At 49.2% G+C, this 12,805-nt stretch overlaps 5 protein-coding genes across 5 annotated transcripts; 3 read left to right on the top strand and 2 right to left on the bottom strand.

Annotated features, from left to right (window-relative positions):
* Window positions 1-1,289: 1,289 nt before the first annotated feature.
* On the top strand, window positions 1,290-1,778 carry HO173_013273 (uncharacterized protein; the record flags this gene model as incomplete). The annotated part of the gene is made up of 2 exons (XM_037315096.1): window positions 1,290-1,404; window positions 1,519-1,778. 2 exons carry the CDS (start codon window positions 1,290-1,292, stop codon window positions 1,776-1,778), a joined length of 375 nt encoding a protein of 124 aa, XP_037158017.1.
* A 667-nt stretch (window positions 1,779-2,445) lies between these two features.
* HO173_013272 (uncharacterized protein) lies at window positions 2,446-3,405 on the bottom strand (the record flags this gene model as incomplete). Its single annotated transcript, XM_037315095.1, has 2 exons — window positions 2,446-3,162; window positions 3,223-3,405. The coding sequence occupies 2 exons, from the start codon at window positions 3,403-3,405 to the stop codon at window positions 2,446-2,448; spliced, it is 900 nt and encodes a 299-aa protein (XP_037158016.1).
* Window positions 3,406-5,976: 2,571 nt separating this feature from the next.
* Window positions 5,977-7,364, top strand: HO173_013271 (uncharacterized protein; the record flags this gene model as incomplete). Its single annotated transcript, XM_037315094.1, has 7 exons — window positions 5,977-6,175; window positions 6,225-6,244; window positions 6,296-6,332; window positions 6,380-6,450; window positions 6,511-6,884; window positions 6,946-7,032; window positions 7,082-7,364. 7 exons carry the CDS (start codon window positions 5,977-5,979, stop codon window positions 7,362-7,364), a joined length of 1,071 nt encoding a protein of 356 aa, XP_037158015.1.
* Window positions 7,365-9,168: 1,804 nt separating this feature from the next.
* On the bottom strand, window positions 9,169-9,513 carry HO173_013270 (uncharacterized protein; the record flags this gene model as incomplete). Its single annotated transcript, XM_037315093.1, has 1 exon — window positions 9,169-9,513. The coding sequence occupies one exon, from the start codon at window positions 9,511-9,513 to the stop codon at window positions 9,169-9,171; it is 345 nt and encodes a 114-aa protein (XP_037158014.1).
* A 1,386-nt stretch (window positions 9,514-10,899) lies between these two features.
* HO173_013269 (uncharacterized protein) lies at window positions 10,900-12,615 on the top strand (the record flags this gene model as incomplete). Its single annotated transcript, XM_037315092.1, has 4 exons — window positions 10,900-11,335; window positions 11,425-11,687; window positions 11,738-12,534; window positions 12,585-12,615. 4 exons carry the CDS (start codon window positions 10,900-10,902, stop codon window positions 12,613-12,615), a joined length of 1,527 nt encoding a protein of 508 aa, XP_037158013.1.
* Between the last annotated feature and the right edge of the window lie 190 nt (window positions 12,616-12,805).

The raw sequence follows: 12,805 nt of genomic DNA, 5'->3' as shown, positions 1-12,805 counted from the left end.
AGGTGTGGTATGAAGAGTATGAGGAGATGCCTCCTGTTTTTCCGGTCATGTCTGCTACGTGGCCATGGGCGAAGACCGAGGAGTGGCCGCAGTCGGTGAGATGTGTCCAACGGTGGGTAAATGCATGTAGTGTTTGGGGAGGGTGGATCGATCGGGACGGGTGCGGTGGTGGTTTTAATTGGAGGTGGAGAGAGATTGACCGGATTTGGGGCTGAGGAGGTCACTTCAATGGTTAGGGAGAAGCAAGAGGTGTGGAAGCTTTTTACTGGGCGGGAAATGGCGAGATCGTGGCTTTAGAGGTTGTTCATACCGTACCCAAGCTCTTGGATGTGTCTGAGCGTAGTCTAAGCCTAGCATGTTATGCACCACAGTCCACCTAGTCCCATTCAAACAAAAAGTTGTGTATTTTTAGCCTTAAGAACTTGGTGGTTTCAGCTGACACCGATCTCCCTGTTCGGTGAAGAAAGTCAGATGTGTCCATGATCATAAATGAGGGCTATGTTATTCACTGACAAAAAGCTATGAGATGCTTCATGGACTTACTATTCGAAGATGCCAGTATATCTGAAGTGCGAGCTTCGCTGTCTCAAAGGAGGTCACTTTATGCACCTTTATTCATTCGTGGTTGCTTACTTCGCCGCTATTAAACGAAGTAAACGCCGCTAGACTTCATACATATTCAACAAGCTAGTTCAGGTTACGACGGGCTAGCGTAGCTGATGGATGCTCAGAGCCTTTTGATTTCTCGGATTCATTCAATGCCCGCTGTTGCATGTCGTCGGCCTTCATCTTCTTGCCCTAATCAGCATGATAGCGCCTCAACCATTGAGTGTTAAGTATAGGTATATGTTCGAGGCCTTATGCTTTCACCTTCATCTTCTTGTTTCCATTATCTTACCTTGATCTTGGAACGGTGTGAAAATGGGTCTCCAAAGAGGGCCAACGCCATCATTTCATAACGTGATACTTTGGGTACGTTCTTCGACAACCACAGCGCCAAGGAGGACACCAGGGCGGAGTCACGTGCCAGCCAACAAATCTAGACGCGTCGATCAGCCGCGCTCCCGAATCCTGATGTGATCCCTGCAAGCCAGATCGCGTGGCAGATGATACGTCATTTTCACGCTAATTCTCCTCACGCGTCATGGTCACGATCTCTCCCTCTTCTTATCCACAACAACAACACACTCTCCCTCACCACTCAACATTTCGTGCGACCTGCCAGATATCTACCATCAAGTCAAAACATCAGTACTTTACCATCATCTTCAACAGTACCAACCGCAACCATGACGGAGTGGACCAAGAAGAAGTACAATGAAGCCTACACCGAATACATGCCATGGATAGAAGATAAGGTCCTTGGCTACTGGGGCGAGAACAAGACTAGCTACACCGCCAAAGGTAGGATTACCTTCTCTTCATCTCTCTTCTCCTCTTCCCTCCTCTTTCCCTCTTTCCCTCCTCTTTCCCTCCTTCCCCTCTCCTCATACCCCGCTAACCCCTCTTCTCCAACAGACAAACTCAACACCGACGTCACCGGTGACAAGAACGTCCAAGCCATCCAAGGCGGCATCGCCGAAGGTGTCGGCGGCCAGTTCTCAAGCGGTGGTCTGTTGGGTGGGGTCGGAGACATGACGAGCAAAGAGGGGGTCAACCGCGCCGAGAGGGGGGACCCGGGATTGGACCCGAAGGAGTTGGAGAAGTTGAATGCGCAGAAGAAGCAGAAGGGGTGGACGGAGACGCTATCGATGGGGTATATGGGGGGCAGCAAGTAGGGCGGTGGTTGCGGGGCGATAGAGGTAGATGGACAGGTTGTTGTGGTAATTTGGATGAGATTGATCACTCTTGCTTACGAGCTTGTGCGCGTTGGGCTTTTAGGACGACTGGTCGTTGTGGTGGACTAATGTTGGAATGCTTGTACGTCTGTTTGATTTCAGGGTCATGAACAGGCATGCTCAGAGATATAGCCATACTGTTGATGCTCTACCTGTTGAAGCCTGAAGAGACATTCTGAGCGGCCATTTTCCTGTTGTTTCATTTGTGACTATTAGTTCTATCTGCGTCGTTTGGAATTGTCAAGGTTCTAGTCAGGATGTCCATACTCCCTTCCCAAAACCATATCCGGTACCGCAACATCGCGTCCAAAAGCTTTCGAAAGGTGACGAATTGCCAGTATGATACGCTCATGGCGATCCACATTTCAGACCAGATGTGGCAAATGGCCGCTCTAATATGGCAAATCCACGGCTATAGATCGTGATCACATGTCATCCAAAGCTCAGCAAAGATAGAATTTGACAAGCGTCCATGAGCTCTCCCTGCACAACTATGCCCATCTCGTTTCCAATCGAGCGGGAAGACCATCTGACAAGAGTCACACTCCTCCAAAGCGCCATTTCTCTGATTGAGGAAGGCCCAAGAGAGAACTTCACTTTCGAACCGTCATTTGCGCCACCAGGCTATGGCGAAAAAAAGTCCGACAGCTACCAATACGGCTACGAAAAGTTTCCGCAAAATCGACATCGGATCGTAAGAGCTGTCCGATCGGGGGGAGGGGCGGTGCGTAGGTAAGATCGCGCGGGTCTCATGCCTCCGCGCTTCACGCCTTTGGGCAAGGTATCGGTCCACTTCCGCTGCTGCACCCTCGCGCGAGCGAGCCACGGCTTGCAGAGTCGAGGTCGCCGTCGGTGCTCGGACCAAGTATCTCGCGGGCTCTGAAATTCGGCGCGGTGGCACGGTCGGTCGGTTGATGGAGCCGTATTGGGCGAGGCTGTTTGCTTTCATGGACTCTAGAAGATCCCACCCGGGCGAATAGGTGGTGGATGGATGGAGGGGGCTTTGGGGCGCAACTGATGTTCCGCGTCCCAACGGGGCCTCTGAACCAATGTACTCGAGCAATTTTGCAAATGAGTCTGGCCTGAGTCTGAACCGTTCACCCGTCCTTTGCTCTCGGTAGTGGCGCTGCAGCAGCGCCCATTCGATCTGACGGGGGGACTCGGTGTTGACATAGCTCATTTTACGAAGTTCGATATCCTGGTCAAGAAAAAGTAGGATGCCGTTGTCAGGGTGGACAGGAGAGGGGTGTATTGGAAGGTGAGAGGCACGAACACGCGGTATGGAAGAGTGTTCATTAAGACTCTTGCCACCGAAAGAGGTGAGCTATCACAGTTAGTATGCGCCGAGAACATAGTGCTTCCAACTGAATCATTGGAGACTTACAATGAGCACAACAGCCTTTCTTTCGCGCTGGTCAGTGGAGAGAATCACGACAGGATGGTCAGAGCAGCCATCGGGGATTTCAGAACCCGAAAGCGAAAAGGGTTCGTCATCTCGCGGTTTTGGTAAATAGGAGAGTTGGCCAGGGATAAAGACTTCTGCTTCAACGTTAATTGCAGTAGGCATTGGCAAGGCTTCGGGCTCTCGATAACAGTTGGCGCAGAGTTAAATGGGATTGAAGTAAAGAGCAGCATTTGTTATATAAGTAAATGAGATATATTCGCTCGTTGAGAGTATGACTTGGCTATTTGAGAAACATGTTTTGGCATCCGAGCGCCCTGCCCCACCTGTGGCCGAGGCATCCTGCAGCAACCAATCATCGAGTGCACTCATGACGTCGCAGAGTGGCTCGTAAAAAGAAGCGCTCGCAGTACATCAGGGTTTGGAAGAAGACGTGGAGAAATCATCACCAAGACTTTCAATGAAGAAGCTTTACGCTATGTTTCCCAAGCGGCGCTTTGCACCTAGCTTTGTATTTTTGTCTTCTTGTCTACCTCAGTAGGGGTTTCGATACCTAATCACTCGACATTGATAGGTCTAATCTTGTAGCTGATTGGGGTGGATTGGTACTAGTACCTTGCATTTACTCTGTTTCGCACAGAGTACATGTTGGCAAATGAATAATAGACTTAGAATCTCACGCTATCACACTTGCGTCGTCGATTAATCTTTCTCCGTTCCTCAAAACCGTGACAATATCCGGGCCAGTGATTTTGATTTTCTTTTCTTCCAACGTCTAGAACTTTTATATAGATCTTCATACTCTATCGATCTAATGTTGTATCAGATACAGTTTTTATGAATTGATATATGAATTTAGAGGTAGCTAGGTAAGATGGTTTCGCGATTAGCCAAATACTTGTAGCCCAAGCTACTGAAACCTTATGAGGCCTTTTGTATCTTTGCGCCCGGGCCGTTTTCCGAGCCTCTTCTGTCACGCGCTTGACAGCACGCGCATTGGCGCAATCTTGCATCTCCATAATGTTGATAGAGTTGAGACCATATAAGGTACCTCTGATGGGCCAAGCCTTCTTCCAAGCCTCCGTGATGAGCAGCCAATCTGCCAGGCGGAGTTATGGCCATAGAAATGTGAAGGGTTTTGGACTGACCCACCAGTCCCAAGACACTGTGAGACGTGGTCCCAACCTCAAAAGAAGCATGTGTTCGATGTCATAATCATAGAAAGGTATGGTGTACAAGTCAGTTGCATCGGTCTTGCGCTTAAGGCCAAGACTCGTGACCTTCGCTTGCAAGGCAAGAATCTGCAGCCAGCCATTGGCTGCTAGGCTCCGAATCACTCCCACACGAAAAGAGGGGTTTCCTTGGTACCTGGGCCTGCTTTTCGTAGCGGTGGCGGCCTACCCTGCTAGCCAGGTAAGCCTTATCAATGAAATAAGATATATTCGTCAAGAAAGCGATGCTATCCCTTTCCTTGTGCTCGGGAGGGCCACGCTAGTAGGAGGGGATTAATGTAGTTCCGGCCGTCTTGGCATCAAAACTGTAGTTAAAAATCGAGCCCGCCAACTAGGAAAGCAGCTATCTATACCCATTAGACCCACTTTATGTATAACATTAGATCAAACGCGGGTCACCTAATTAGCCTGTATCGCTTAGATCTTAGATTACTATATATTGGGATTGTAATTAGAGAGCTTTATTTCATGGCTGCGTCACCCAAATTTCTTATACAAAACCCGAAACCGAAGTTCTGCCGCTTTTTTATAAAATGACAATTATGTATAGCTTCAAAATATCTTCATGTAACAACTACATATTCAATCGTAGAGTGCTATAGTCATATCGCACAAATCGCAATATTATTTAGAGTGAAATACATTACTTAATAATGAAATCTGAGTCTGACGTCTAGATTAGCCAATTGATAACCCCGTCTTGCTCCCTCCAATAGCGTGGCCCTCCCAAGCACGAAGAAAGGGTAAAGGCAGCCTTTCTTAAACGGCGCAGGAAAATACCAACGCAAATATTTCGCGGACCGTTGAAGCGGGCCGGTGAACTTCGTTCCTCGCCCACCCTCTCCAACGTCTCGTCTTATTCCCTCTGACTTGCATCAAGACGCAATAATATATCGCTCAGCCCTACCCCCGGCAGCCGAGTCGAACTAGCTGAAGTCCTTTCTCAAATAGCAGTTATACTGCCGGGCGCGTCGCTTGCGATATCGATTAGCTGAAGGGAGTACATTTCCCCACTCACGGGAGTGAGTGAATATTGGCATATACTTGAGTTACCACCTCAATATCCGAAATCCACACTCTCTCATAGGTCGCTTACATTTCAGCGTCGCAATCGATTCTAGCTCTTTACCTAAAGCTCTTTCGTCCACGGTGGAGAAGGAGGATAGCTAAAGGATTCTTCAAAGGAAAAGCCCCTGACAGCGAGCGTGAGTCTATCGAAACTGACGTGAGCCGGGCTCAATCGCCCGGAGCGTTCCTCTACCTAATCGAGTCCTCCACCCTCCCGCTCGTTTCGGGCGCAATCCTCATGCGTGAAATCTTCAGCCTGGTCCTATCATGCATGTGCCCCACCATCTCCGCAAGAATGCAGGAAAGACAAGCTGGATTGCCCTATTTCCCATTTTGCAAACAAATCTCCTTAGATTTTCCTCTCCTCGCAATTCGCTTTGGTGTGATGGAATTACCTTCCTCCTGCTTTCAAACCAAGTGACCATTCAAAAGATTCATGCCAGACGAGATGAACTACTCAGCCTGGCCGGCTCTTGCTCCGCCTCCCGGTGTACTTTCAAACTTCACTGATCCGAAGACTTTGTCGACTAGTCTCGTAACCGACAACGCTATCTTTCTCTCCTTGATGCTCATAGTCGTGGGAATTCGACACTATTCTCGGGCTTTCCTGTCGCACGCCGTAGGATGGGATGACTGTAAGTGCCGAATGAAGACCTTGTGCAGTACTGGGCCTACGATCTTGAGATATGTGTCTTCTGGCCGCGGTGAGTCTTTTTGAGAGATACCGCAACACACATTCTGACAGGTCCCATTAGCTTTGCTCAGCCGCCCATACTTTCATGACTCTCTGCAGTGAATACTTCCGCTCTGAATATGAGACGCCGCTGACACACAGAAAGTCATTCAATATGGATATGGGAGGCATCTGTGGGACATTCGCGCAATCACTCTGCTTCCGTCTCGACTGAAAGTAAGAGACTCGCAAATGGTACGCTCAGTTTGAGGCTGCCCGCCGCTAATACGGAATCAGCAAATGGGCTCCATGGGCATCATCGGATCCGCCTCAACATTGAGCATTAAAATATCGATCTTCTTACTCTATCTCCGCCTTTTTCGTGTGAATCAACGGTTCAGGTACTGGGTCCATTCCGGCATGCTCTTCTACATCTTATATACGGCAACTTATTGGCCGTTCCAAACCGCCAGCATAATTGAATGCAATACGCCACAGAGTCTGAACATCGCAATCTGTGCCAACAGTGACATTACTACCGTTGTAATTACCGCGATCAATGTCGTGACCGATTTTTATGTTCTCGCTTTGCCTATTGGAATAGTCGGACGACTTAATGTTAAACGTACCAAGAAACTTGGCCTTAGAGCCGTCTTTCTGTGCGGTCTTATGTATCCACCCCTGCTCATACTACTAGACCATTGGGGTCTTTGGCTAACCTCCTTCGAATAGCGCAAGTCTTGCAAACGTCGCAAAACTTATTTATGCGACTTTGCATCTCAATGACCAAGATTCCGCTGCATTAACGACTGAATTCGCGTGAGTCACCCTTCCTGGCTGTTCCATCCAAGGGTACTGACACCACAAGTATCGTCGAGATGAACCTTGGCACCATCGCGGCCTCTATGCCAGCACTGCCGCAATTCTTTGCTAAAGCCCGGATTTTCCATGCCTCCACTTATAGCTTTTTGCATCGCTTACTCAACAGACGTGACCCGTCATCCCTCTCCTGGTTCGGTCAGTCATCGAAAAATCTGGCTTCGGGGTACCCAGAAAGGCAGCGTGGTCCTGCTGTTCGAGGTGAGAACCAGACTGAACTACAAAGCTTGCCCGATGTACGAGCATACAGTGATACACGAGGACCGACGTGAGTCATGATGACGTTGCCCTCGGCGGATCTCAACGATTGATAAGCTGAATCCTAAAGCTATTATGTCGCGCGCATTTTTAATGCTGGTAAACTTTGTATCTAATGGAAAGGGGTGGCGGTGTCCTAGAACCTCAAAGACATCATATAGGGTTTCCATTTCGCGCTGTCTTTCGGGCTTTCTTCTGCGCACATGTCTCGCTTCGCGCTGCGATATTCCCCTAGTGCTTGTTCCACCTGGCGTCTTCCCACTCAAATTGCTCATATTTAAAGTAGAAAGCCCGCGGTCGACGATGTGTCCCATGGTTCCCAAAGTCGCCAGTAACAGATCGCGTTAAGCCATCGTGAAACTCGTTGCGAAACGGAGAACAAAAAGCAAGATCGATCAACCAATCCCAAGATACACTCAAAATCCGACCTAGGTCAAAGACAAGCCGACGTGGTCTGTCATACAACATCGAAGATGAACAGGGGTAAGTAAGTTGCTTTTGTGCGGCATGTTCTATTTTCTAAACCTGGAGGTAAACTAGGATATCGTATCCTCCGCTCGCTAAAACCTGCAGCCACTTTTCGCCCACCGTTCTGGCATCATATGGAGCCTTGGTATTCGCGAAGAGCTCGTCAGGAGTGTTCTATTTCTTGAGAGAGCCCGTGGATAGGTTTCTTGGCCATGGTCCGAATGAGCGTCAGCTGTGGCCCACAAGGGTGCATGGAGATTCAATCCGTGGCGTAGCAGTGTTCGAAGAAACGGCTCCCGTTCTGGCGAATTGGCCTAGCACGGATTTATCTTGTTATTCTTATAATACTGGGCGTACTGCAACCACATGTACTCCGCGCCTTCCAGCGATCCTTCGTGGTAATCAAACACGGGGCAGAAAGCCAAGTCGTCATCATCTGCAAATTGTAGGAGCATTCTAAGGTGTAAATCTTTCGCTTCGTAGTTCCTGCGCTGTCACACCTCGATGTGTGGAACCCCACTACTCTGAATGGTTTGCTATTGACCGATATAGCGAGTTCACCTTCGGATCTGAAAGGCTACTTACATATTGGGCCATAAGATGGTGGGCTCAGATTCTCGGCCTTATTGAAGCAGCCAAGAGCACAAATCGGGCCTGTGCACCCCGCGGCGACCTATGTAGGAGTAGCTCCCATTTGACCCGGTAGTATGAAGCATGTTATAGTCTGACATGAAAGAGGGTGAATTCATATTGATCTACTGGGAACGGCGATAGTTGTCCATTGGTGAATGCGGTTTGTAGTCTTTGAATGTCGCCGTTTCTACACATGTCCTCTGCTTGTAATAGAACTGGCGATAAAGAGCTCATCACAGGATATGTTCTTAGTGACCTTGAGACTCGGCCGAAAGAATCTGGCACCCGTAGCTCCAAAGCGTCTTTCAGGAAAGATGGTCTGATAGAAGAGATACTATCCTCATATACAGAGGTCCTCCGCCGATCTTGAGAATTGCCAGTGAGTTTTGACTTAGCGTCAACAATGATATTGCACAAAATAGCTTGTTATCATACTTCACTCTTTTTGTGTTTGACTGTGAAAGAACTAGCTCCTTTGAATTCCACCAGAGGCGGATGTGATGCCGCTGGGGTACCACAGTCTTTCGAATGGTAGACTGTAGATTCCTTGTTTGACCCAAAACATCAACGTGGGACTTGATGTCCTGCTCCAATTCTGTGACTTACAACTCGGCTGTGCAAGTAGCGGAATCCTATAAAGGACCAGCACAAGTGATTTGGATTTGATGTACACTCAATGACTTTTAGTACTCTTCACCTACGTAAGCTTCTGGATACTTACTCAAGATTGTTTGAATTGATCATGGGAGCGGTCAGCAAATCCCACGTAGACTCTCTGAGCTGAATCTGGAATTTCCGAATCTGATCCTTCTCCGTCAAAAGTTTCATGGCCGCCAATCTCCTTTGCATGAGGCTTTGGTAGTTCAAGGAGATTGTGAACACGTCCACTAACTTTGCAAGCACTCCAAATCTGCTTTCGCAGACTTTCATTGCGCTGCTGATGCGCTGCGAATTGGGTAAAAGTGCACAAGAAGTCTGTTGATGAACGAAGGCCTGGACTTCTGCCATGTTTTGCTGTACCTGGTCGAGAGTCAGCAATCTCAAGTAATTCTCTTCGTGCATCGTGAAGGCTGCGTACGAACTTGCTGATATCGTAGGCAGTTGCTATGAGCTGGACAATGCAGAAGCGCCAGATATGGCATCCATAGCACTATCGTGAAAGTACTCAGACTACAAGTAGTAGTCTTGTCTGTCTTTGGAAGGGAGATCGATGTTCGAGAGAACGTGGAGGGGATAACGCTGCGCTGAGGCATTTGATATTGAAATTACCAGCAGAGCGGCTCTTTTGCCGGTACGACATTCTTGACTTAACAACAAACAGATGAGCGATAGACAATTGCATCCTGATTCGGCAAACCAGTGTCGTGGGATCTACCCATGCGCGGCAGCCACTCATCATCGAAAACGAACCCGAATTTGCAGAAACACTACCTCCTTCAGGAGAAGTGACCATGTATAAATCCGTACTGTGAGCATCTTCGAGGGCAGAAAGCACACAGCCTGCCAGGCCACGTTACCGAAAGCACAACGGATTACGCCAGCGCGAGAGCCTGGTACGTCATGGAACGACAGACTTGATGCACATGATTCATTCAGAAGGGGTGGAACTCAAGGCTGAAAGTAATTGACGATGCTCTCCCGACTAACGAAGAACGGAGTGGTACTGCGTATAAGGTCGAAAGAAACCAGAAATTTGATTTGCCTTTTCAAGACAACTCGTCCACCAATAGGAGGATGCCGAGAGAGGGCAACCGGAAATCCAAATCGGAACACTAGAGTCTAAGGTCATGTATCTTCGGATCCATCCCGACGAGATGCTCATGGATTGATTTGGTCAGCCGAAGTGTGGTGCTGCCCAAATAAATCCTGCTCTGACAACAGGATGAACTGAGCCCAGCGCCAAATTACCCAGTCAGATCTATTCCCTGGCTGCACTTTCCTTTCAGCACCTCCTGGGATTCATTAGTTGCTGCAAAGTATCTAGGTTCCAGCTCAGCTCACATAAAGGTCAGGCCGGAATCCCGCTTTGATTGAGAGGAATAAGCTACGAAAGAATGACGACTTTGGGTAACATGGGAGATTGAAGCAAGAGTCATGTATAGATGGTGAAAGCCCCAGTGATAATCATACAGTTCAGGCGCGGTCCCCAAAAAAGGGTGACAATCATCACAAGGTTTCCCTAGATATTGTCATATGTGTTACCTGCAAGGAAACTTTTTTTCTATGCACTTATACCTTTTTACTGAATATCGTTATGACAAGAAGAGCGAATCTGTCTTGGTCGACATCCCAAAAATATGCGCAAATGAAAGCAAAGGTGAGATGATAGGGCTGCTAGCGCCGATCTGGAGACAGACTTGGCGCCCAGTCTCGTACCAATTGGTGCCCGCCTTTTACTTCTCTCGACGCTTTGACTTTCGAAGCAAATCACTTCGGCTCGACATCCAGATGGGAGACAGCGGGGGAGGCACCGAGGTCACATACGATTCGCTGGAGCATGTCCTGAGGAATGATACCAAGGTCAAAGTCGCCGGCATCGACATCGATGGCGTCCTCCGCGGCAAGCTCATGTCCAAGAAGAAGTTCCTGGGGATCGCAAAAGATGGCTTCGGCTTCTGCTCCGTCATTTTCGGCTGGGACATGCACGATCAGACATACTTCAAGGAATTGAAGATCAGCAATGCCGAAAATGGGTACCACGACATCATTGCCGTGCCGGACTTGAGCAGCTTCAGGAGAATACCTTGGGAGGACGATGTGCCCTTCTTCCTCGTCAGCTTCCTTGATCCGGACCATCGAGGTCCAATCAGTGCCTGTCCGAGAGGCCTGCTCAAAACCGCGGTCGAGAAGTTGGAAAAGCAAGGCCTGGGGGCGATGGCTGGAGGTGAGAGATCTGGACCCACTACGGATATCATTGTGCACAGGAAGTCCTGACTTTGTGCTGCCGGACTCCGCTGACCTGGCACCCGATAGCTGAGTACGAGTTCTTCCAGTTCAGAGCGCCTGTCAACAACGCGATAGATCCCAAAGAACGCAACTCGTCCTCTACCGCAAAGTTCCTCCAGGAGAACTCGCACAACGCGCTTCCACCTCTCACAGAAGGCATGTTTGGCTACAGCCTGACGAGGCCAGTCCATAATCAAGAGTACTACTATGGCATCTACGACGCTTGCGAGAAATTCGGGTGCGGGATTGAAGGGTGGCATACCGAAAGTGGTCCTGGAGTCTTTGAAGCAGTATGGAAGCCTTCTATTCAACATAGACCCCGAGCTCATGATTATACCAGGCCCTCGAATTTGGGGAGGTCAAGCAGATGGCGGATAAAGCTGGGCTGTTCAAGTCGGTGATGCCCGGAGGCCCTCCACATTCCCGCACTGCTAAGAACCATGCAGATACGTCGTCAAATCCTTGGGCAGTAAATTTGGCATCACCCCCTGCTTCATGGCCAAACCCCCGAGAAGGCCTTCCTGGCAATTCTGGCCATATGCACCTGTCGATCGTTGACAAGTCAGGCAAGAACATGTTCTATCGTGGGTCGAAGGATCCCCACCCTCCATATCAGGACCTTGAATACCTCTCTGATATGGGACGTCACTTCCTAGCTGGTCTATTAGATGGGTTACCAGATGTCATGCCTATTGTTGCGCCTACCATCAACTCTTACAAGCGACTCGTCGAGAACTTCTGGGCCCCTGTGACCGTATCGTGGGGACTGGAGCATCGAGCTGCTTCAATACGACTGATAGCGCCACCGACCGCAAGTGCAAAGGCTACGAGGTTCGAAGTACGTGTTGCCGGCGCGGACGCCAATCCCTTCCTCGTGCTGGCAGCCATTCTCGCCCTCGGTTGGCGCGGCGTGGAGAAGAAGCTGGAGATCAAAGTGCCGCCTCTGGGCAAGGGGCAGAATGTTGGAGGTGCATCAGATCAAGGGGTGCGCCTTGCAAAAGGATTGAAGGAGGCTACGGTGCAGATGATGAGGCGGGAGAGTGTGGCCAGGGAAGTCTTTGGGGATGAGTTTGTGGAGCACTTTGGAGGCACGAGAGAACATGAGATCAGGCTATGGGACGAAGCCGTCACTGATTGGTGAGTGTAGCATGCAAGAGGCTTGCACAAGTGCTGACACAACAACGCAGGGAATTCAAAAGATACATTGAGACGGTTTGAAGACGAGGTGTTAAGCCAGTTGTTTGATCAGTCCGGTCTCTCTGGCTTCTGATTTTCTTGGGAGTCGTGGAATCCATGTTTGGGTAGTTCAAGGCTCCGATGATACCCTGACAGGCGTCCAGGCGACCAATTGATAAGTAGGTACTTTGTGCGAAAAAGATCGAACGGTGCGCGACATGAAGCTTGATGC

The sequence above is a fragment of the Letharia columbiana genome (genome assembly GCF_014066305.1).
Source record: "Letharia columbiana isolate WasteWater2 chromosome Unknown xpSc0000098_s0, whole genome shotgun sequence".
In the NCBI taxonomy this organism is placed as follows: Eukaryota; Fungi; Ascomycota; class Lecanoromycetes; order Lecanorales; family Parmeliaceae; genus Letharia; species Letharia columbiana.
This window is presented reverse-complemented; position numbering and strand designations above follow the sequence as displayed.